The sequence below is a fragment of the Salminus brasiliensis genome, chromosome 2, assembly GCF_030463535.1.
Source record: "Salminus brasiliensis chromosome 2, fSalBra1.hap2, whole genome shotgun sequence".
Lineage (NCBI taxonomy): Eukaryota > Metazoa > Chordata > Actinopteri > Characiformes > Bryconidae > Salminus > Salminus brasiliensis.
The window spans coordinates 51001758-51027303 of NC_132879.1; the positions used below are offsets into that span (position 1 = coordinate 51001758).

Genomic DNA, 25546 nt, shown 5'->3' on the forward strand with positions numbered 1-25546 from the left:
ATAATTGTGTGACTTGCATAGGACACTACATAGGGAGTAGAGTGTAATTTGGGATTAAACCTGAGGTACTGTCTCCCTAAACAAGGCTGGCATGTTCATGCAAGCTTTTTCATCTACGTGTGGATGGAAATATGTTCAAAAACTGAGGGAGGGCAATCCTGGTATGTAAATATCTGTATGTTTGTGGGCAGGGTCTGGCGATGATCGTAAAAACCCATTTGGCGGTATCTACAAAAGGTCTTCCACCGATCCAAAGAACCTTTTAACCAGTAAAAGAAACATTTAAGTGTAAGAGCTATATAAGGGCTATTTGTTTACACCATTTAATGTCAATATTTCTGAGCCAAGCAAAAACCTTTCTCTTCCTGAGAAATTCTTAAAGATGAGAGGCCTAGCACTTAGTAATAACCTGCTGAACTGGAGAGACAAGAATCAAACCCAAGAAGCCCCATCTGATATTCGTTCTTTGGAGAAGCCTTATGTGCTTATGTGGTAAAGGGTACTGAAGACGTAAGCCTGTGAACACTTGGGGAATGTCCCTTTATCGATCAGTAGACAGGAGAGAGGTGTTCATGAAGGTAGAGAGAGCAAGAGCGAGAGAGGACAAATTGTTGGGACTCAGGTTATTCTGACACTTTCCCCCAGACAGCTGCTGAGCACCACAATGATAAAGATCACTCAAACCCTGAGGCAATGGAGCAAGCTGAAATTTCTCTATCAAAGCATGCTGGGATGTTGAACACCAGCCATCATCAAAACACTTTTCCCCGCAATCCCCACGGAGCTGTTCCCTAAAAATAAAGTGCTGCTCTACAAAAGACCCATATGGAGTTCCTCAGGCTAAAGAAATATTAAGACGACGACTTTTCAAAGTTTTTTTTTTTTTATGTGATTCCTTAAAAAAGTGTCTTTAAAAAAAGACCCCAGTGCTGTTCAATAAACTATGTCATGTGACCTATGGAAGATGTAATTACGCATTACTTTCCAAGTTAAAGGGTCACAATCCTCCTATGACAACTCACAAAACCTGGGAAACAGCAGGTGTTTAATATTTGGCAGGCAATGTCTGATTATTTTATTCTAAAAATAGCATGGGAAAGCACAGTCTTGTAGTATATATGCCTATTTAAAGACAAGCCCGTTTATTAGGATTCGAACCAAATGATTGGTCAGCTGCATCTAGTGATAAAAGTTATTCTACCCCCAACTTTGTCAAAATAGGGCAAATAAAACATTAAAAATAATGGTGTCAGATTTTAAAAAGGCAGACACAAATAAAGCTATATACCAACATGTGACTGCTCATTATGAAACTCCTAAACCAAAGAAGCCCTTTCATGCCTGAAACTGATGCTGAAACAACCGGTTCTCTACCTTCCTGCAGGCGGGACAAAGGCCATTCTCGTCTGTGCGGATGCGGTGCCAGCAGAAACGGCAGATCTGGTAGCCGCAGGTGCAGGGAAAGAAGTTGACGTCGTCAATCTCCAGGGGCTCCATGCACAAGGGGCACTCCATTGGGTCCTCCTTCACCTCAGGGCTACGGGACATCCTATGGCACAAGGCGGCAAGAAGTGGCGTTGTTAGAGTGCAGAAGGAGGACCAGGCACAAGACTGAAGAGAGAAAACAGAGACAGAGAGAAAGAATTTACATTCACTTTAACAAACATCTGATTTACAGGAACAGGACAACGACAACCACTAATTAAGGGGTGACCCACTGAAGCTTGCTACTCATCACATAGAAGAATAACTAACCGGTCAAATGTAATCAACATGCCTGCAGTCTGCACAATGCAACAAAAATACACGGTTATGTGTCATCACTTCTGTCTGCAAGTAAGAAATGCTACTGCACAAACAGATAACGAAGAAGTGGACCGGCATGTGTGCACATCTGTGATTCTGTGCACTGGGAGGAGAACAAAAGGCAAAAATGTAATTGATCAGTATAGTGACAGACTCAAGTTAAGGGAATTGATCCAGTCATAGGAGAGTTATGACATGACTCAAAGTCTAGTCAGTAAATACATACATAAGATAAGATAAGATAAGATAGTCCTTCATTAGTCCCGCAGTGGGGAAATTCACAGTGTAACAGCAGAAAGGGATAGCAGGACACTCAGTTACAAAAATTTAGATAAATAAATAATTTACACTATATACACACAATATAGATAAGAATTAAAAAAGCAATAAACAATATTATTTACAGCAAAAGACTCTTAATTGCACATGGGGGTGGGATATTGCACATAGTATTCCCTGAACATGAACATGTGTGTGTAGTTAAGTGATCAAAGAGAGCAGCAATAAGCCAATATAACAACAAGGCAAGTAGTTTCTGATCACTTGGTGACTTAACTAATTCAGCAGATAATGAAAAAATGATAGAGGGGGACAATATATTTTATTTTATATGATATTTTATCGTATCATGATAAATTGTGCTATTTTGATACACAATATGCTTTTTTAAGCACATTAAGGATATCGTCAGTGCTGAAAAAATAGTGATGAGCTGCATGTGTCATTACAAACAGGTGTAATTAGTCTGGTTTAATGGAATGTCTGTGATTATGTGTGAAAACATCGACTCTCTGAAGAACCAAATGCCAACTAAGAGATTATCAGGACTGTATGCTCTTGCCATAATAAATGCAAGCAATCTTCCCTTGGTCCAGACCTAGCAAGAAAATGATCCACGTTACATTTCAGTTCTGGTTTGCTTTGCGTTCATACTGACATATTTGCAATCAAACCAAACGGGGGAGGAAAGGAGGTGTGACACTCGTATGACAGAAGGCTGCAAGTAGAGGTCTGTGTAAAGGGGGTGTGTTTGCAGGTCCTGCCTGATCCATGCAATAACTAGCAGGAAAAAGCTTAAAAATCTAACTGGGTTAGATGGGTCCAAAGACCAGTGGACAAAAGTAATTCTACTTGAAGGAAAGGAAGATACGTTTTGAGCAATCTGAGAGACGGGCTTAACCAGTGTCTGTTAGCAATGTTAGCATCGCATCTCCTATTCTAAATTAAAGAAGAAAGGTCTGACACCAAACCAATGCCCTGGCTGGCTGTATTTGGGGTCCGTCATAAATCATGTTTGTTCGCTAAACTACTTCTCTAACTTTAAGTTTCCTTTTTTTGCTTTGGTTCCTATTCAAGGCCAATTTAGTCAATTTGGTCAACTTCCTGTCACATTCATGTAGCATTACCACAGTAAACAAACCATCCAACTAAGTCCCTTTAACCAAACCCCTGAGGGTGGCTGCTAGGGTGTTAAACAGAGCAAAGGCTATACTAAAAATGAGTGTGAGGAAAGGAGGGCAAAAGGCTCTGCATCGGCAAGTCAATCCCTCATAAATACAATAATAAAAACATGCAGCAAGCTAGTTATGAGGCACAAGGAGCCGTTTAGCTCTGGAATAAGAATAAAGACAATGACAAACCAGTTTGATCTTATTTTGCCTTCTTGTTTTGAAGGGTTATGGTAAAAAGTCATTTTTGCTCAGCCTATTTGTTTACATGGCAGTGCTTAAATCCCATACTAAAAACATACTACTAAAACGAGCAAGCAGAGCTGACCCAGCGATGTTTGAGCTAACAAGGAAAGGACTTCCCTCTGCCCTTACTTTGGCATAAGTAACACAGAAGCACTTATACAAGCAGCACCACTTCCTCATGATGACTGTTATCCCTTCACCCAGTGCTTTCAATGGCCTTCCCAGGAAGAAGCAAAACCACCTATTAGTCAGAAACACGGTGAACACACGCATTCCACACAGCTCGCTCAGCCAGACTGTACCTTGCATAAGATATGCCGCCACTATAACACAGCCTTGCCAAATCTCTGGCAAACAGGCTGTCTAACATGTCTAACAACACGTCACTTTGGCCGGATACTTTCAGGCTCAGTCCTCCATGTGTACTCTGCTCAGCTCCTGACTTTTGGATCACATCTTTGTCACTGTCCCTCTACAACCTATCTGTGCCCTCTATGCTCTGCCCAAATCAGTGTGTGGTGAGGCAGTGTGTCCTGGGCTTCTGCAGGGGGAGTACCGATAGTGTAAGGCAGGGTGGGGAGGCGGTACACTGGGAAAGCGTCTAAAAATATCCCGCTGAAGGCAGGCCGGCTGTCGAAGAAGATGCCAGCCCCTCTGTTTCTATCTTTAAAAGGGAAGCAGGGATGGAAACGCTGGGAAAGGGGGTTAACAACCCCTCCCCTCACTCAGCTGCTCTACATGTAGGGTCATCAGCATTTCCTCTGGCCAGCAAGGTCCCAAGCGGCCAAGCGAGACCTGCAAGCCTGCTGAAACGCACCATCTCCGAAGCGTGCAAGGATGGAATTAGCAACCAGGCTGACTAAACACAGCAAGACCGGTCCCCCTGTAATGGCACTCTCACTGTGCCTGTGGAGGGGGTCTCTTCAATTGTGTCGGAGTTACAGATGAATGTCCCAAATAAATGCAGCTTTCCACTGCTGTGTGTACAACGGAGGACAAAATGCTACTCCTTGAGGCTCAGTGTCCAATGTAGTCTGCTGCTTTTTATGGTTCATATGGATTGTGCCCAACGGTTTAGTGCTCATGTGAACTGTGGATTAGTTGCCCAAGTTTAACCATAACAGTTACTGCCTCTGTTACATTTTGCAGTAATAACTTAAACATAGAGAAACATAGAGCAGCTGTGCATCATGTAAATAGAGCATGTTAAGCGTATTTCACACCAGAAACAGTAAATGTATGTGTGTATATATATTATATGTATACTATTAAATCCTATATTATTATAAGTTCACTTTTCCACCAAAATGTGTATATTTGTAGTCAACAAACAGCTTTCACCTCGTATGTGTATGTGCATCACGCCTGGTGTAAAAATAGGCCTGTCACGATATTTACATTATCAACTTATCGTACAATATATGGACATGACCATGTCATTTTTGCTGACTTCGATATTGCCCACTGTGTTTCCATGCGTGTATTTTAGCAGAGGCGTTGCTTTTATCATTTTACCTTTAGGCTGAATGGGCAAAGGGGAGCCTGTTAATCTGAACGAGCATAGACAAAGCATTTATTTTATATATTGTAGTATATTTAAACATTAAAAAAAATCTAATTCCAATTTCTGAATAGCCTTAATAAAAATTCATTGTTATAAAAGTTAAAAGTTCATTGCTCTTTAAAAGGGTGCAATTGTAATATGATGTTATTGTATTATTATTATTATTATTATTGCCATAAAATGCTCTTAAAATTATATTATTGTGTATTATATCAATTATTTTGGAAACAATTTATCATCTAAAAAATAAATGAAAATAGGTATTGTGACAGGCCTATGTTAAACAGCAAGAGGATAGGTTTGAGAGAGTCTAAAAACTCTGGTGTTGCATTTTATCATCATGTCGTCACTATGCAAGGTTTTCTTTTCACCACATCTGATCAAACACAGCCAAAACGCCTTCTACATTGTGTAAAACCAACAAGATTAATCAGAATAATACTTATCTGATTCACACACTCAGCCCAGTACAATAAGTATCAGACAACAGCAGAACAAGCAAAAAACACTTGCACAACACATAAGGTGATCCGTCCACCTAAGACAATGTCAATACGTCGATCATGGCCACACATCTGAAGTGACATCACTGGAGAACAAAGTTGTCTCTTTTTAGCTGATCCAAAAAAAGTATTTGATCCATGACACAATCCTAGCAGTTATGCGATCCGTTTCACCCCTACCAACAACTACAGCTGGTGATAAGTAGAGATTATTTGAGATTATTTGATCAAGTATGTTTAACAACGAGAATCACTCAGACTATGGCCCAACAAGCAGAACTGAAACACCTTTATTTCACCTTCTAGTCTGGACCATCTTTTTATAACAATGATTTTTAAATACTGTGATATACTAACTACTGTCACTGAAACAAAACTAGTGCACGCATCTTTAAACCATACAGGAACGGCAACCATGGGAATGACAAAGCCCACAGAAATCACAAAGGGTAAATCAAATCTTAAAACTGAGTCCAAATATGCAACTACGATCACCTGAATGCTGTAAGTAGGCTGTCTGACCATGTAGAAAACACCACCATACTAGCATACTAGTAGGGCTGAACGATATTATATAAAAATCAGCCTAGCAATATATTTTTTTTCCAGCAATATTAAACATATCTGGTAGATATGTAGTGGGATATGAGAACTGTGGATTTTGCAGCTACAAAGTTGTAGCAGGATGTGTTTGATTTAATTTTTGTATTAGAAGACAACGCATGCCCTGCAATGTGACTAATATGCATGCACTCAGCCATTACGATGGGGAAATGACATTACTTAGCCCCACTAGCTAGCAAACTTGACTTAACTCGTGTCTCGGCCAGTTGCTACAACGCTGCTTTTATCGGCCATTAAAACCATGCCTGCACTTCTAAAACTAATGAAAGTGAGCCGGCAGCCATTGCGAAAAGTCTAATTACAGCACAGAAAATGGGATGGAGCAATATTTGAGACACGTCTAAAGTCCAGTCTGGCCCACTTTCATGTTGGAAGCTAAATAGCGACCACCACCATAAACTGGCTGGCCACTCCCGGTCACTTCAACTCCGTCAAGAGGGCATTTCTCAAAGGCCGGCAACATTGTGAACAAGACCAGAAGTTCCCTTTTCTCCCCCCCTTACTCAAACGAAGCCTGGTTGAGATTTTTGTTTATCTAAAAAACTGAAAATAAACAGCTCATTTATTATAATGTGTTCTGTGCTGCTGTTATTAAACGCCTCCCCCAACGCCAGAGCAACATGGCTTTAAATAGTCGCGCTGATTACTGCCGAAGCACCGGAGCCCAAAAACTGATATTCTGGACAGTGCAAGTATTTAGCAAAAATGGCTGATTCACACAGACCTGTACTTCTAAGGAGTTGTTCACTGTATTCAGAATATCACACTGACTCACTCCACCATCAGCTCTGGTGTGATTAAAAGAGATAATCAGAAACTAAATGAGTCACAACACCACAGGCTACACAGTAACGCTCTCAGCGCCTTTCCAGAGAGGTTTTAGCACAGCAGGTGTTGAAGACCTACTATCATTTCACAGCAGCCTTCAGCTACTGATTATACTGAATTACAGTACTGTACCATTTTTAAAGGGGAAACATTTTTTAATTCATTCGTACCCAGTCCAAGATAGACACACAATTAAATGACTATTACAGCAGAAATCAGACAATAGAACCAGAAGCAGAAACACAGAATTTAACCTTTGCATTGAACCCATCCGCGGCAGTCAACACACACCAGTGAGTTAGGGCCGTGAGAACACGCACTCAGTGACATTATTCACAATCAGTGGCCAGCCACTTCTGCACCCGGGAAGCAAACGAGGGTTAAGTGCCTTGCTCAAGGGCACCTCAACAGTCCAGCAGAGGGCTCCTTAACTTTCTCCAGCCCCAGCACTTTCTGTCCACGGTTTGAACAGGCGACCTCCCAGTCCCAAGATCGCTGGTCTAACCTTTAGGCTACAGCTGGCCCCAAAACATTATTTCAACACTGACGCCATAATCAGATTTTCAGTTTTCTAACAAGCCTACGCTTTGTGCAAATTCTTCTCCTCAATGTTCTCAGGAACGATGGATGGTGCTCCGTTGATTACTTTTGGAATGAGGTAGGGTGGTGATCCTCCAACATCCTGACTTCACTAACACTCTCGTCGCTGAAAGCAACCAAATCCTCACAGTAATGCTCCAAAATCTAGTAGAAAGCCTTCTTCCCTGGGCAAGAGACAGTTACTCCAACAAAAGCAGGACAAGCTTTTTTTTTTTTTTTTTTTTTTTTTTTTAAACTTCACTTCATTGAAAAAACGATGAATAAGCAGGTGTCCCAATACTTTTGTCCATATAGTGTAGATATTAGAGAATGTCTCTCTCTCTCTCTCGCTCGCTCACACACTCACCGAAAACATAAGCTGAAACATGCTTAGCTTTAATTGTGAAAAGAGCTTAGCATGTAGCTGGCAGACTGAGGTGTAAAAAAAAAAATTCTCAATGTTTTTCAACACAAAGATGCTTTAAATTTAGACTGCACGTCCAGAGCAGTGTGAGGCAGAGGATCTGATCATTAATACAGTGGTGTGATCCAGCAGTGTGTAGCACTGATCATAGATCTGAAACTCAAGCCTGGTGCTTCCTCTGTCATTTTATCGACTACAGAAATCAGCGCCTACTTCCTTCTGCAATTCAAAAGCTCTAATAATCAAAAGTAGCTCTAGCAAGGCTTTCATCCCTGCTGAAAAAGCTGTTAAAGCTCCTGGTGGTTTTGCAAAAATGACTATAGTTACCCATGATAGTCACAATGCACAGGACAGTATTGGTTTAACATGTGCCTTAAGAGATGTGGCTGTTTTGTAATGGAATTTAAAGTCATTAAGTTACAATCCTGATGGTTTACACATGTTTTATGCTACATATTTCTATATTTCCTTTTTTAGTACTTCTATAGCTATATGGGAATTATTCATTGACCCACTATGCAAAAAATGTAAATCATTTATAATATATATCAGTATAAAAAGAGAATGACTATAATTTCTTTAGATAAAGCATATAGAACAATGGTTAAACAGTGTATTAAATATTAAATATTTTTGAAACAGTGTCAATTGTATTTTTAACAATGACATGGCAACAATACAGAAAAAAGATAAATGCCAGGACTACAAGTCTCTCAAAAACAGTCTAATCATTAAAATGACAGATGTTGAGAACACTCTTAAAAACTGACAGCTGGGGGCTGTGTATAATGTTCGTCAATAGCGCCTACAGGATGCCAGAAGGTTGTTCTGCTAGAGCGGTAAAAACAAAGGATCTGAACTGAATCTGGCTTGAACTAGTCAAAATGCCCCTATTCCTCTTGACTGGATGAGGACATTCCTAGGATATCTGAGTCTTGCTCATGGTAGCTTGCTCTTTCAGTGTAGTGTTACAGTTTATTTCTACAGAGGGCTGATCTGGAACAAATGGTCAGCTAGAATTTATCTCTGTGAGCAGAAAGATAGAGCTGTGTAACTAAACTCCAGAGAAAGATTTGGCATTAGCTTTGCATGTCCTGCTCTACTGCAAGATACTAACATAAACTCAAATCCCTGCAGAGCTTCACGGTAAGATGAACTTTGCGGTTTCATGGTTAAGACGAATAATAAAGCTCATTTTCGAGTAAATATCCCAACGTCAGCCTAAATACCACAAAAAGAGGAAAGATCTGTGCATGCAAGCATACCAAGATCTGCTGTTATCTCTTCAACTTCTCATTTTTCGGTCTGTGAATACTACCAGGAAGTGCCCCAAGTCACATGAATAACACAAGAGTTCGACAGTTAGAGCAGCACGGTTCATGTCCGTGGTCTGGCCTGATGGCTCAGACGCTCTCCACTCCCCCCAGAGCCGTGACAATCTGGTAGCAGTTGCTGCCAAGGAAATGACACAACAGTGGAAAACTCCTAAATCTTAAGCCACAATGGTTTATCAGACCAAACGCTTCACAAAGTTATTGGTAAGACTGTTGAGCCGGGCTTTGAACAACACCCATTAACAGCCGTCGCTGAGAGAATGACGTGCTATAGCCTTTCCAAAATGCTCACAAGATAACCAAGCCAAAAGAAAGCTGATGTTTTGATGATTGAACCAAACGTACTGAAGCTTCTTAAACACATGTGGCCAAAAAAATGGGTTTCCAACTAGGGCAAAAAATTGGTGATACATGATATTAATGATATACGTGACTGCAGACAAAATGCATCAGTAGCCACAGATTCTTAAAAAGCAGTGTGCAAATACTCTCCTGTATTTACAGGAGAGTACAGTGATTGTTATTCAATATCTGCACTAATTACACTGTCTGAAACAAAATGTGCAGTTGATCAGGGTTCTTTAAGCCCTAACGATATCCTCAATAGAGTTCAAAAAGCATAGTGTATCATGATAAAATATCATTATATTGCCCAGACCTATTTCCAACTCTTCTTCTGCTACCAAGTGATATCCCAGCAATTCTTCCATTAAAGAAACTAGCATTCATGCCTAAGAAACACAAATAAGGCGTTAAGAAAAGCAATTCAAAGACACTATGACAGCTGAGAGGTACCTGAATAAAAAGGAGAAAGTGATAAGTTTATAAGGCCTTACCAGAAGCCCTGAGTACATAAAGTTAAACACAGACTGTGCCAACAGGCCACAGGTGGGCCTAGTCAAACATCAGTGCAAACATGCAAGCCACTCCGTTACACTCTGCAGACTCGTTCTTATGTAACAGGCCTCCTATGGCTTTCCGCCACAGTCTTTTCTATGCAACTTGACACTGCAGCATGTGCCCCCTGGGAACAGAGTTAGGTATCAGCAGCCACCCTTGCCAGAAAACTGACTTACAACATTGTCTGCCACAGACAATGTCTACCAGTGCATGGCGAGATTCCTGTCTATTAATTATCTCTTGCTCTGTGATTCCTCCTCTTAATCATTTGCCCCACTTATTCATGACCTCTCTCTCTCTCTTTCTACAAAGACATTTCAGAACATCGCTAGTTTCCAAATGTTTAGGCCACATATCCACTTTCAGTCAACGGTCAAGTCTGTGCACCCACAAAGCATATTAAGGTGAATTTCTGCCATTTGCTGACTGAAATTCGGGGACATCGTTGGTACACATAATAATGTGTCTGCTTTTTTTTCCTCCTGTGCAGCACTTTAGGCAAAAGCAAATGTGCTCTACAAATGCAGCGCCCGTCACCATAACCATTTCCCCCCAGAAGCTGCAGGAAAATGCACTGCCAGTAAATATATATATATATAAAATAATCTGTTAGCTTCGAATAACACATCTTTACCTGTCGCAGTCCACTGGTCGTTCACATGGGCGTTCACATTTTCTTAGACAATAAATGTCTCTGCTGCTCACAGGCTCAATCCCAACCTCCAACAGAGAGCAGGCGAGAGCAGTGACGCGACTACTATCGGTGATGTTTATTCTCATATAAACACACACACACACACACACAATAGGCAATATGGAAGTCAGCAAAAAATAGAGATGATCCGATCTGATCCAGTGCATTGGGCCAATCCAGGCATATTTTAATGAATCCGGTGTCGTTCATTTTTATTCGAATGCAATCCATTAACCACGGTGTTCAGAGCACCTTTTGGTGTCCTCGGGACGCCATTAACGGACATTATTGCCCAGCCGGCTGCAGCAGTGGGACGCTCTCAGAAGGTAAATAAAAGAGTTGAGAGTCTGCAGTGTGGAGCTATTTAACAGTAGAACATGAAAACAGACCATAATATCTGAACCTTTATAAAACTCTCACTAAAACACTCGGTTTTACCAGCGGGAGAACCGCACACCTTTCTATGTTTTTAAACCAGCACTGACGAGCCCACTCAGAACCGAGTGGAGGCTAACGCTAATGCTAATACACACACGCGTGCACTACAGAAACCCATTCACCCACTATAAACCAGTAGTCAAAGTAGTTTGAACGTCTGCATTCACGCTTACTCTAACGAACCACACTAGACTCAGATAACTGCATCCTAATCTTAATCAAACCAATGCTGACAAATGTAAACAGACCCCAAACGGATCCAGGTGGGACTTGTCTTTAAAAGTCTGTGACTTCTGTGTACTGTTACAGCCCCACTGAACACTGATTAAATGGTTGAAAATGTTCAACATGGGTGCAATTTTTGTCCTGTCCTCTGTCTAGTTATTTTCAATGCTGCACCCACATTATGCTGCTGCCAAGAGATAAACGGCCAACTCCTACAGCACACAGCTCCAATAAGCCTGGAAAACCCCCCAACACTGTGTAACCTCAGTAAAGAAACAAAGTGTTTAACTATGATTGAATGATTACAGGATTTCTTTGTCAAATAAAAGCAAAATAAAAAAGTTTGGAGAAATAGATAAGTCTGCGTGCACAGTCTTCGCCATGATGCTGATGCTATCCTTCTTTGCAACGGAATCTGATCAGGCCTCTATTTTCATTACGATTCCCATCTTACTGCCCTTGTTTTCAGGAGAGCACATATTCTTCCTAAGGCAATATATAAAAGACATTAAAAGACACCAAATATGGCCTGATGTCAGGAAACTAAATTCTCAATATGGGCTAAAATAGAGACGAGATGCTGATAAAGACATGGCTGTCTGCTGACCACATGACAGGCTTCTAGATTTGCTGTTTATAGTAATCAAATATCCGCTCATTAGCTAATTATCAGACACTGGAAAATCAAAATCAGAGAGCCAACAGTGATGCCTCAGCCATTAGAGGCCGGGAGTCTAAAGCTCTATCTGAACAGGGGGGTTTCACTGGAGGTCAGGCAATGTAAATTCACCAGAGGACATTACAATCCCCCCAAAAACCTTTTATGAGACCATTCAGTTCCTCTGTTTATGAGTGTGAGTGATAGCTGCCAAAAGCGTGGCTCCTCTTAGAAGTTTTTTGGACAATCCCCAAGCTTTGAACGCTGCACCGTACCACGCTTGAGATTTTCTGCATTTGCCCACAGACTTGTACAACCCACATGATTAATGCCGAATATCACAGTTTCCCACATACAGAGCACTTTAGCGTCTACATAAGCACCTCCATACTCGAGAAACCCGTGGAAAAACTCCTGTCCCACAGGACGTAGTGGAATATTGACCAACATGACAGCTTACACAAAAATAGCCTGGTTGTTTTATAGAAAGTAAAAGCTGCCAGGACACTTACTGACACTGGACAGCGCAGTCCATCACAATGACAGCAGATTCAGACAGAACATTGTCATGGAAATACACTGATAATTAAATTACTGCAAACCCCTATGTAAAACGAATCCACTAGCAAAGGGCTTAAAGCAACATTATGTAAGCGGTCATAGATTACAATGGCAGCTTCAGAATCCTGTTGATGGTACACTGACTGTAACAGGGAGAATGGCGTCTTCGTTATCGGACCAGAACGCAGTCTTTGCACTATGGAAGCTGGGTGGAGCATCATGAGACCTCTGCAGAAGTCATATTGGTGTACAATTCTGTAATATGACTGCACCACCTCAGCCCACATGCTTCTTTGACTTCAAATACTGGTTCTGCATGACTCAGGTCGGCAACAGCCTGGGAACTGGAAATGACTAAACTGGGAAGTTAAAATGTTCAGGAGCAGTTCCCTAATCTTTGCCTTGAGTTGTCTTTATAGGCCTAGATTTCAGGACTAATCACTGAGAAAGCGCAAGCCTGTCTTCAAGAATGAAATACAGCTGGAAAGAATGTACCACACCGAACCATCGCAGTATGGAAGTCACGGCTTGGTGTATGCAGCCATATAGAGAATACACGGACAATTGCATGGTACTGTGGGAATTCTAGTGGACTGACAAGTATTGCCATGTTAGCAGTAGTTCTGCTGCATCTTTCCCCACCTCATCCTTTATTCTTCCTCACTCACTGTTCTGTTTGAGGTGAAACGGCTGACAATAAGCAGCAGGTATTTCCAATATTCTGGCCTTTTTCCATTTTGTTTTAAATCATGTTGGATCGGATGAGGCAGTAAGTCAGTGTTGTTGGACAGCGGTAGGGTAAGTGTGCGGAAACACACTGAACATGCTAACGTTTCCATTTCACTAGTCAACAACTACCTCGGACAGCATGACACTTGGTGGAACGCACTTCCACAGCTATCTGCTTTTTAAAATATGTGAAAAGGCAGCTAGGTTCAAACCACAAGGTCCAAACCACAGTGTCAACTGGACTGTGACTTCTGTGTACAGTCACCCTTACCATCAGGTGTCGATGCATTCGTAACACCCCTAGTACAAACATTTGTATGTACGAAATGAAAAATCTGTGATTCTGATCGGTGAAATTGAGTCTGAAGGTTATGCTCAGATTACGATAGTGGAAATAAACCATTACATTTACTACGCTTAGCTGATGCTCTTGCATGATCCATAGCATAGAGAAGGTAAACATTGTGTACTAGCGTGGCCCTAATGGCTCTTATCGTATAGTGTAGCACGGTCGGCTTGCCCCACCAGGTCACTGAACCCTAGTCCGCCACTATGCTACACCAACACTAGGCATAACATCACTGCAACCACACACACTTTTAACACACATCAATCAGCCATAACATTAGCACCACCTGCCTACTACTGAGTAGGTCCACCTTGTGCCCATCTCCGCCACAACAGACCCGACCATCGAGGCATTCGAGACTCCACAAGACCTCTAAAAGCACCAAGACATTAGCAGAAGACCCTTAACATTCCTGTAAGATGTGAATCACAACAATGAGCCTTTCGGCCCCACAGGACTCTGGTAGGTACCGACCCCACAAGACCTGCACGATATTTAGGAGACATCCTGACCCGGTCGTCCAGCCGTGGCTCAGATTCTGACTGTTCCCTTGCTGCCTAAAATGTAGATCCAACCCTTGACAGATGCCTGCAGATGAAGAGAAGTTCTCACCATTTTTCCACGTCACCTGTCAACGTTATGTTAATGTTAAGGTCATGGCTGATGGGTGTACGGGCATGGCACACAAGGCTGCATGTCTACACAAACCCCTCATACCAAATTCAGCTTCAATACTATTAGAAAATATGCTTAATCATATTACAGGACTAGTTTATATAGGTGATCTGACAACAGCTGTATCCAAGAGGCCAGATTACAGCATGCCAAATCCTAAAATCACACAACTACTAGGCCAGCCCCTCGGATATGAAAGATAGCTCCAGCTCCAACTACAGCAGACACAGAAATCAACCCCAAGACATTCGTCCACCTTCTAAATTTCATTTTTCCAGGGCTTTCCTTGCAGCACCGCTCCCGTTTAGCCACACGGTCCCCAAGACAGGCGATGGGCGGGTGTAGATAGACAGCTAGCTAGCACTAGCACTAGCACTAGCTAGCTTAACCTAGCCAGTTAGCACTAGTGCTAGCTAGCAAGCTATTATAAGGAACCAGACCAAATGGAGAAACCTTTCAGGGCGGATTTCTGGGGTGTTTAGTTAGCTAAGCTAGGTGGTTAACTGGCATGGGTGTTGTTGATAGCCCGCTAGCTCACTGACAGACGAGACGAATTAGCGGGCTGGCCAATCCAGGTCCGGAAGGTGAAAATCCACCCCAGGATTTCGCTCCAACGGCCTGGGCAGCTCGGCTGCAGCCGAGCTGCCCAGGCCGTTGGAGCGAAATCCTGGGGTGGATTTTCACCTTCCGGACCTGGATTGGCTAATCTCTGTCAACAACTCCCCTATATGCACCTTTGCGGGTCTCAAATCAAACCACACGACAAACACAAGACCGAGAAGGTAAGAAGTACAGCAGTAAAGTGTGGTGGAGGCGCCGAGCGAGCTGGCTAAGCTAAGCTAGGCTAAACTAAGCACCGGAGAGTCTCCGGGCCTACAGTTCCCCATCCCGGCACAGCCCGACACTCCGAGACTTAGCCAAAACAACACACCGGGTGGATTTGCCGTCCAAACAACCCCCAGACAAGCCCAGAAACGTGAATGAGGTGCTTGTTCCGTTTGGTTGAAACGCCCAGCTCCACACCAAAGTGCACAGCAAACTTTTAGTCACTCCATTGGCGAGCTGAGCTGTGAGGTCTCTGGCGATCGCTGGTTAGTCCGCTAGCTAACGTTAGCCATAGCTAGCTAGCTAGCTGTTGGGATACTCACCCTGTCTAACTGTGTTCGTCCCGGGAATAATGCACGGCAGTTAGGACGGGGATATGACAGAGATTCTCCAGACTCCGAAGTGTGCTGGAATTGGTTTATAAGGGGCTATTTCTCAGCTCTGGACTGAAATTACCAAGCCTTTTTGGTAGCCTCTATGACCATGTACAGCGGCGGCACCTTCCAACCACCATCTTACATGAAGTGGGGAGGAGGGAGTGAGGAGGGTGAGGGGGACAAGTCAAAACTCACGGCGCATGCGTGAGGTCACACGGCTTATGGGTAATGTAGTTCCACTAATCGACGCTTTTTTTTTTTAAGCGATTGTAAATTAACGCTGACGCTGCTGTGGCGGGAATTTTGGGCAATTTGCATATTTGTTTAAAACACATTTTTTTTCGTTAAGTTTATTTATTTTTATTCTTTTTATTTGTTTATTGATTTATTTTAGATTAACAGATTGTATAAAATACGGTAGTCCTGAAGGGACATGGGTTCGCATGTTTTATGTAGGTAGATCTTCTTTATTAATGTTTTTCTGGGATCATGGGTTGATTTTTTTTAGTTATCTTGAGTTTTAATTATCAATTAACATAATTTTTTCGAGATTAACGATTTAATAAAAATATTTTGTTTTATTGAGGTAATGATAGCATTAATTTCTTATTATTATTATTATTATTATTATTATTATTATTAATAATAATAATCATAATAAAACTGGACCAGTCTAAAATACAAAATTTGGGTTCCATTAGCTTTGTTTTTTCAAAATCTCAAGTTATTTATTGAATTACCACAACACAACATTTTTTTCCTTAAGATAATAGTTTAATTTTATTTTGTACCAAAAAATTAAGAAATTTTGTTTTATTGAGATAAAGATATAATATGTTTTAAAACAAAAAAAAAACAGCATCTCAAGTTATTTAAGCCATTAATCACAGAATAACAATGAATACCCATTTAATGAATTTGACATCTTGAAAATCTAAGCAGGTTTTCTTAAAACTTAAATTAAAGTGTATTTAATTTTTCTGCATTTGTAATCTCCTACAAATAATGGCTATTTTTCTCTGTGAAGTAAACACAAGCACATGCAGTCCCAACTACATTTTATAAATTCATCCCTTCATTTCACAAATGAAAACTGAGATACAAGGTTGCGACTGACCGCGACAATATGGTGCGTTCCTGTGAATTCTCGGGTCCCTGTTTATTTCATCAGTCATGTATTTGTGGTGGAAAGATGAACTAGGACACAACCCAGTGACTATTACTGATACAAAAATTACTTTTATTAATATACCTTTACAGCATTTTTGAAACAAATTTTGAACAACAACAACAACAGTACCCAGTAAGACCAACCATGTGATTGTACACGTCCCCATCAGTCAAGTAATATCTACACAAAATGTGTGACAGCATTTTTAACAGCAGGTGGAGACATTGTCAAACCCTTAGGTGTTTTTACATTTACATTTATGGCATTTAGCAGACGCTCTTATCCAGAGCGACATACAAGGTTATTCATATCACAGAGGTGGGCCAATGTAGTGTTAAGAGTCTGGCCCAAGGACTCTTATTGGTGTAGCGCAGCATAGTCACTCAGACTGGGAATCGAACCCTAGTCTCCCACATGGTGTTGTAACTCAGTGGCAGGTAGTGGTGTTATCTGTTGCGCCACACCAACCACATGCAGTGGTTGGTTCTGACATGCAGGTGTTGCAGGTGTTCTGACCATGGACAGTAGATAAACTGACTAATGAAGAAGTTTAGGATAACAATAACAATTGAGGTTGAGGAACAACACCAACTACAAAAGCACTAGATGAACAGCAGCACTAGATGAACAATGAAAATACAAGCCAAATAGCTTCAGTTATGAGTGCCTTTTCTATTTAGGCCTGCTCAACCAATCTAATGACCAGTGCTTCAGAGGATCCAGTGCCAGCATCTGAGGAACGTCATCCCTGGGCACCCAACAAAGCACAAGTCTCAGCCACATCCAAAGCAGTGTCTCTCAGAATTACGCTTTTGTCAGCAGTCCTGAGGATTGACCTGAGACTGGACCAAAAAACCTTTTTCTTCTGCTCATCTTTTGGCCACTCCAAGTAGGTTTGCCTTCTTAGCAATGCTCTGAGCTTTAGGTACTTCTTGGGCAGAGAGTCGGCCGGGATGGGCTCCAGCAGAACGAAGACCAACGAGTCGTCTTTCACGCTTATAGCTCTGTGCTGAGCAAAGAAGAGCTCATAGTTGCACCATTCGCTCTGAACGAAGTTCTTTGATAGGACGAATATGGTTTTGTAGCTGCTTTCCACACAACTAATGATGTTGTCCACAATCCACTGGCCAGGTACAAAGTCTCGCTCATGGACGCAGATGGACATCCCTGAGCCCTCTAGAGCCGGAACCAGCTGGGAATCCACCCAAGCTGAGTCATGCTGGCTGTAGGAAATGAATGCGTGGTAGTGGAAGGTGGCATTGAGCAGTCTATCAGCATGCTTGCTCCTCCGCCTTTTCACCCTGATCCATACCCACAGCATTTTGGCGTACCAGACTCCATCACAGGCATAAAAAGTGATGCCCAGTGCCGCTACAGTGACAGTGAGCACTGACAAAACCACTGCTGCCTGGAGTCCCGGTCGGCAGGAAAGCTTGTCCGGCTGGTAGCTCTGCAGGTTCGTTCCGGCGTGTGATGTGGGAGAGCTGCAAGTGTAATCGAAAGGCCAGTCGGGGAGAAGAGTCTTGTTTAGCACTGTCACGAACCAAAGAATGTCGCAGTCACAGACGAATGGATTGTTGCCTACTTGTAGGGCCTTCAGACTGGGAAGGCCTCCCAGCTCATCTTGACGGATGGAGGTGATTGCATTCTGATCGACATACAGGGATAGAAGTGCAGGTGCGTGGAGATCACTGGGGATGGTCTGTATCCTGTTAAAGCTCAGGAAGAGGTGTGTAAGCCTTGGGAACTGTGAGAGGATGTCTTGGGAGATGGCACTTACGCCTGTTTTGGAGAGATCAATCCTTTGGAAATGTGGAGAAAGGTAGTTAAACACAGTGTTGCCCAGGTTGTTATGGCTAAGGTTCAGATCGGTCAGGTGAGAAGGCCAGGAGCATGGTTCCCCGATCTGAATGGAGTTGAAACTTAAGTCCAGGGATGTTAAGACCTTCATCTCATGAGTCTTCTTGGAAATGAACGCCAAGTTATAAAAGCGGTTGTGGCTTAGCGAAAGGTGCCTCAGGGCAGGAAAGACACCTTCGTATGAGCAGGAAAACCACCAGAACCCGGAGTCATCCAGAAGATTGTCGGACAGGTCTAAGATCTGAAGCGAGGGTATAACTGAAATTAGTCCACATGGAAGGATATTCATCCCAGTACCGGAAAACTTCAGGTAGGTCAGCTGAGATACTAAATCCATGCTCATGTTGATTTTGGGATACTGGTATTGATAGTGGACCACACCATCAAACACCATCGCTCGTAAATTGGTTGTACGGTTTTGGTTGGGAAACTGGAACCCTTGAGGAGTGTCTTCATTGTAAGTTATATTCCGAAACGCAAGTTCTTCAACGGGAGATATCCAGATATTTTGGACCAGTTTAATCATGACAGAGCTGTTCATCCAGGTGTCCACGATGGATACATTGCCGAGGTAACGGAGCTCCTGAAGGCTGTCAAAAGGATCGCTTGATATCGTGCACTGATCTGGAAAGAGCTTGACCAACCTCACCTTTTTTGTGTGAGTTTGGTCGAGATCCTTGAGCATTTGTTTGAAAATGTCAAAACTTTGACAAAACGTCACCCTCAGAGTCACTCCCAGCGACCCAAGCTGGGCAAGAGAACCAGGTTCATAGTGTTGCAACTCAGAACCGCCTCCGAAGCTGAACTGCGTCAAAGGTGCATTTCGAAGAGGCGCCAGGTCATTGATGTAAACCGAGGTCGCTTTGGGACTCCCTATCGCAAAGTCGGTAAGATATGTCAAGTTGTTAAAAAAACTGGGAAGGGCGTAGCTGCCATAATAGTTGCTGGAGATATCTAGGACCCTAAGCTGCAGCAAAGGCAAATGCGGAATCACAGTCAGCTCGTTGTGGGAGATGTTCAGGACCTTGAGTTCTGGGTTGTTGTGAAAGGCATCAGGGGATATGAATTTAAGGCCGCAGTGGGTGATCTTCAGGAAACAGAGGCGAGTTAATCTATACAGGTCATCACGGACAATACGGTTGATGCTGTTATTGGATAGGTCTAGGTATTCAGTGATAACTGGCAAGTCTGAAGGAATCCTGTTCAGGTTCTTGCTTGAAAGGTCCTGACGGTTCTCCTTCATACTGGAACAAAGAGGAAAGTTCCTGTCTTCCTCTCCCAACACAGTGGGTCCGACCACTAAGAATAACAGAGAGGGAACTGCCATAATCCATAAGGTGGGTGGCATACTGTAAACAATAGACAAAAAGATGACTAAAACTTCAGATGCAATTTTATTTTACTGGATTTCTGACAAAATACATCTTCAACTGTTGATGAAAATGTAAGTTTATGGTAAAGGTGAATTCAATTGTAAGCTTTAAGGTAGAATTAGTACTCTTTACATTTATCAGAACATCATAATTTATCTCAACTACTAAGAAATCCGACCAAAAATAGATATGAGTTGTATTTTTGCAAAATAATCTTTTACTAAAATGTTTGTTTACCTTTTTGCTTTTCTCGAAGGGTCCGAAATTAAGCAATGTTAGCCAATAAGTGATAGAGAGGTTCTTTATTCTTTCCTTGGGCTTCTGCATTTGAGCATTTATGCACTCAGCAGCTCTTATAAAGCGCACAGGAAACGCTCCATTATTGCACCATCTTCCTAAAAATTGTGTGTGTGTGTGTGTGTGTGTGTGTGGAGCAATTCTCATTCAGGCTACACCCCTGAAACAAAAGATTTCTCAGTGATAATAGTAATAACAGATCTTTCCTCTCACACACGGCATAGCCAAAAGTATTGGGACACCTGCTCATTCATTGTTTCTTCTGTAATCAAGGGTATTAATAAGGGTGTATCTGTCTCCACTGTCCTGGGAAGGCTTTCTACTAGTTTCTACTGTGAGAATTTGGTTGCATTCAGCATTACCAAGAGCATTAGTGAGGTTGAGATGTTGGACGATAACTCACCCCCCCTCCCAACTCATCCCAAAGGTATTGGATAGAGCACCATCATTCCCGAGAGCGCAGTTCCACTGCTCCACAGCTCAATGCTGTTTATACCCCTCTAGCCCACGCCTGGCATTAGACATGGTGCCAAAAGGTTCATGCAAATCTCCTAGAGTCCTATTCTATTGGCAATATAGGGAATAGACAAGCTGTATGTGTGTGCAATGGGTGCAACTTAAAGTTGCTGAATGATGAATTCATTACAATGGGGTGTCCACAAACATTTGGACAGGGTGTTATGGTCTATATTTCAAGCAAAGATAACCTTATATGTGATTTATTTATTTATAACAACACACAGAATATTAACAACATGTAAATAAGTTATTTATTTATTTATTTATTTATTTATTTATTCGTTCATTTATGTTTCCAATAAAACAAGATTACACGTTAAAATCACGTTAAAAGGTCAAAAAAATAATATTAATAAAAATGAGTGAATGTGAGTTTTTAAAAAAATTTGACAAAATTTTCTTATAATGCCCCAGATTACAAAAAGAGGAATTCCCAGACTTTCAGTATGAGCGGTGCTGGTGATTAGTGCAGAGGGAAGGAATAGAAATCTTAGCTGTTGCAGATTTGACGCGTTTATATGTATCAAGCTCAAACGTCAAAAAAAACATTTTGGGTAAAGCACTGCATGGTTTTCAGATGTTTTCCAGGCTTTTCAGGAACGTGCCTGTAACAACAGAGAGCATAAACACATATAATACTATAATCATACATAAATACAGCATATTCAAAACAATGTGAAAGATGGGCTTATTAAAATAAGCAAAAATCATGAAGTTGGGCTCATTTAACTGCGGCTGATGTCATGAGGTGTTTGATGACTTACTGGGTGAGCGTGACAGTCCCTTAAGTTGGCACTTTTGGATGGAGATGTTACAGGAATAGAGACCCAGACATCCAGAGCAGTCTGATGGTTCACTGCACCTCCGTGATTCAATCCCGCTGCAGCCGGACTGCCATGAAAGAGAGAGTAACTTCAAAGCATGCCTGGAGGTTCGAATTTTAACCTCAGCAAAGACTCTTTAAGCCATATCATTAATACCACTGGAAGATACAGTGAAAAATGCAGATTATCTTCATCTACAGTGGCATACGCTCAAGGGGTGGATCTGCATATTAGGCTGGAAGTGAACAGTCAGTTCTTGAAGATGATGAAGGTGTTAAAGCAGCAGAAATGGACAAGCATGAGGATCTGAGCCACTTTAACAAGGGCCAAATTGTGACGGCTTGATGACTGGTCAACTGGTGAACAAGGTCATGGGCACCTCACAACTCATAGGACATGAAGGATTTGCTGCTAATGTCTTATATATATATATATATATATATATACACACCACAGGACACCTATAGACGTCTTGTGGAATTTGGACATGGACTCCACAAGACGTCTATAGGTGTCCTGTGGTGTGTATATATATATATATATATATATATATATATATATATATAAGACATTAGCAGCAGATCCTTCATGTCCTATGAGTTGTGAGGTGCCCTGACCTTGTGACCTTTCTTGTGATGTCCTGGCCCAGTCGTCAAGCCGTCCCAATTTTGCCCTTGTCAAAGTGTCTCAGATCCTCATTTCTTGCCCATATGAACAGTGGGATTCTTACCTTATCAGAGTTGAATTGCCCGTATTGCTGACTGTGGACATCATTATAATGTCCTGAGTTAATACCTCCAAAACGCTCAAAGTTAGTCCCCTCAAAGGTCCGTCTGCTGCTTTCAAAACCACTGAAGATATGCCCAGTTTGACCAGAGAAGTGTTGCCTCTGCCTTCCTACTGGCAGTGCTAAGCCACCATCCCGTACCAACGGCATCCTAACACGGCCACCTTTCCTAACTCTAATGACCCACTCAAGGCTGGTAGTTACTTGTGTCAAGAGCAGAAAAAGAACACAGCGGGGAGTCATTCTTGGTTTTCTGGAGCCTGTTGTGTGTAGTGCTTCAATCTCTTGCTCAGGACTTGCAGCAGCAATGGTGCAAATGCAGCAGAGCTGAGACGTTCTGCAAATGCTATGTACACGTGCTAACCAGTGCCACAGCTTTTATCTGTTCTTGGCTTAAGCCTAGATGAGTAGGTCCTCAATGCAGTGGAAACAAGATAGACAATTGCTGCAGAGCGTTTATTGGTTACCACGAAGACAAGGAGGAGTATAGAGTGGGAAAACATTGCAAGATGTGCGGCACACTAATGCTGGATTAGTGCTGTTTACCATGTGTTCCTCTATTTGCAGTGGAATCAAAGACATGTCTCTTTTAAAAATATGCCTAAAGAACATCATTCTTGTGCTCCACTGTTTTGTGTGTTTGGTGAATGAGCAGTGGTGTATATTTGGTATCCAGGCATGGGGTTTTGGCCTTTAATCCTCTTTCTAAATGATAGAAGGGGCAATGCTGATGGAGGGAACTGAGTGATTGACATAACAGGGATAAGGGATAATGTTCACTCTGTTTAGTTTATTGAGCCACGACAAACCATCTATGGATCAAATACGCCATATCGCAATATGACTTTCCTGCCCATGACATCTCATTTCCAAGGAAACAGAGCCTTAGTGTTTACGTTGTTGTGACTAGTGGCTGGTTGTGCCACTGAATAAGGGATTGCTCAATTCAGTGGCACTAACGAATGCCTGTTTAGGCCCAAGAGGTTGTTCTATGTCTCTCATTGACTGTGTGTTATTTTTTTTTTACCAGAACACAGTGACCCTGTGGTCTTGTGGACCACCTTGAGGCCCCCACTGATACGACAACATTAGTGTTAATAGAGTAGATTACAGTAAGGTAGGTAGAGTAGCTATTGTACAAGATGAAGCTCTTCATTCATAGCACAGTGTGAACCAACGGATATAACTGATATACATATGTCCAAATGTTTGTGGACACCCAATGAATGCACTCTAATGAGGACATTCAGCTGCTTTAAGTTGCACCCATTGCTAACACAGATGTGCAAGTGCACACACACACATACACACACAGCTTTTCTCTTTAGGGAAGTATAACCCATAGAATAGCTCTTTCTAAAGCTTTCTAAAGGGTAAAAATCCCCCCAGCTTTGAGCTGTGGTGCAGTGGAACTGTGTTCTCTTGAATGATGGATGGTGCTCATCCCATCAGTTGGGATGAGTTGGGCAGTTGTGGAATGAGGTGGGCTCACTAACGCTCTAGTCAATGCAGTCAAATCCTCTCTGGACAGTAGAGAGAGTTACTCCAACAAGAGCAGGATAAACTCTTTTTGATACCCTTGATTGCAGAAGAAACAATGAATGGGCAGGTGTCCCAATACTTTTGTCCAGATAGTGTTTATATATATCTTTGTACCAATACAACTGTAAGAGTTTAAACATACCATCTTTTGTTAGCGACTAAAGTAGTGAAAGAGGCTGGGGGAAGAAGAAGGGCGATTACAGCCGACATGGGAATGGCACAGAGATATGAAACTGCAAGCTTGTGATTCTGATTATTTATGAGTGCCCACAGTCTGGGCCGCGGCTTCTGGGAACCGGTAAACAGTATTTATACGTGTGGTACAGTTTCACATGTTGCTACACAACACAGAAATAAAGATGAATTACTTAAAATAACGTTATACAGTGTTGTGTAATAATTGTTTAAGGATACAACGCAGCCATTTGTTTCAGTTCATTGTATCAAAGACCATATTCTCAGCTAGCATACTGACTATCATGCATGTTAGGGTTTTAGCTTCGGTTTCGTTAGCTCTTACTTCTCTAATTTGTAAACCTGATGTGATTTTCCTAGCAATGGCATTGGAATAATTAGCGTCAAAGGGGCAGACAAATGATTGGTTAAGCAGTAGCTAACAATCTAGCGGCTAACTACCGATACACAGTGGCTGCATCCCAATTGCATACTACACACCTACTATGAAGTCAATAATTTGTTAGAAAACATAATATTAACATACTAAGCGTATTTTCTAATAACAGGAATTTAGGAAGTGTTGCTATGCCAACATTCGTCTCTGCAAAGTTTTCCCGCCACCGTTGCTGCCGCACCTGCATTGATATCTGCCTCTTTTTTTTCTTCAATGCATTGTGGGATAATAGTGTCCATCGTACCCACACAGGTACCGCAGCATCCAGTCCAACACGACCAGACTCTGCAATAGCTTCTTCTCCCAAGCCATCAGACTTCTCAACTCAACTCAACTTCTGAACTGATGTCTTTTCTGTTACATGCTCTCTCTCTCTCTCTCTCTCTCTCTCTCTCCAACCACTTACCCCAGATAATATGGGAAGCATTTTTGCACAAAGCAGTTTGCACTAATAACCTTACTACCTCACTGGACTCAATATTTATTACACATTGCATAATTTGCACATTACCCCTAAATGATTTATTATTCTCTGTCTGTACTGTGTTGTGTTGTCTGTCTGCACTTGTGTTCTGTATGCACTGTGCCTATGTTGCACCATGGTCCTGGAGGAACGTTGTTTCGTTTCACTGTGTACTCTGTATGTAGTTGAAATGAAAATAAAACCCAGTTGACTTAAATTGACTTGACTTGACTTGACTCAAAAGTGTTCACTGTGGATATTTGAGCATAGTCAACTTCGACACTTTTATCTA

The 25546-nt window shown here is 41.9% G+C and overlaps 2 protein-coding genes across 3 annotated transcripts in view; both read right to left on the reverse strand.

The window, feature by feature from the left end:
* Nucleotides 1–15923, reverse strand: part of cnot4b (CCR4-NOT transcription complex, subunit 4b) — a 38017-nt gene extending 22094 nt beyond the window's left edge. Inside the window, exons 1-2 of one of the 2 annotated variants that reach the window (XM_072673088.1) lie at nt 15734–15923; nt 1375–1549 (exon numbers count right to left, since the gene is read on the reverse strand). In XM_072673088.1, coding sequence (XP_072529189.1) covers nt 1375–1548 — 174 coding nt within the window. In that variant the 5' untranslated portion in view covers nt 1549; nt 15734–15923. Of the gene's footprint in view, nt 1–1374; nt 1612–15733 lie in introns of both variants that reach the window. The other variant, XM_072673087.1, reaches the window with a different exon arrangement.
* Nucleotides 15924–17700: 1777 nt separating this feature from the next.
* On the reverse strand, nt 17701–20166 carry LOC140550132 (toll-like receptor 1). The gene has a single exon (XM_072673960.1). The coding sequence runs from the start codon at nt 20164–20166 to the stop codon at nt 17701–17703; it is 2466 nt and encodes an 821-aa protein (XP_072530061.1).
* Between the last annotated feature and the right edge of the window lie 5380 nt (nt 20167–25546).

Coding starts and splice junctions, on each gene's coding strand:
- LOC140550132 (XM_072673960.1), bottom strand. CDS start 20,166: ATGCCACCCACCTTATGGATTATGGCAGTTCCCTCTCTGTTATTCTTA.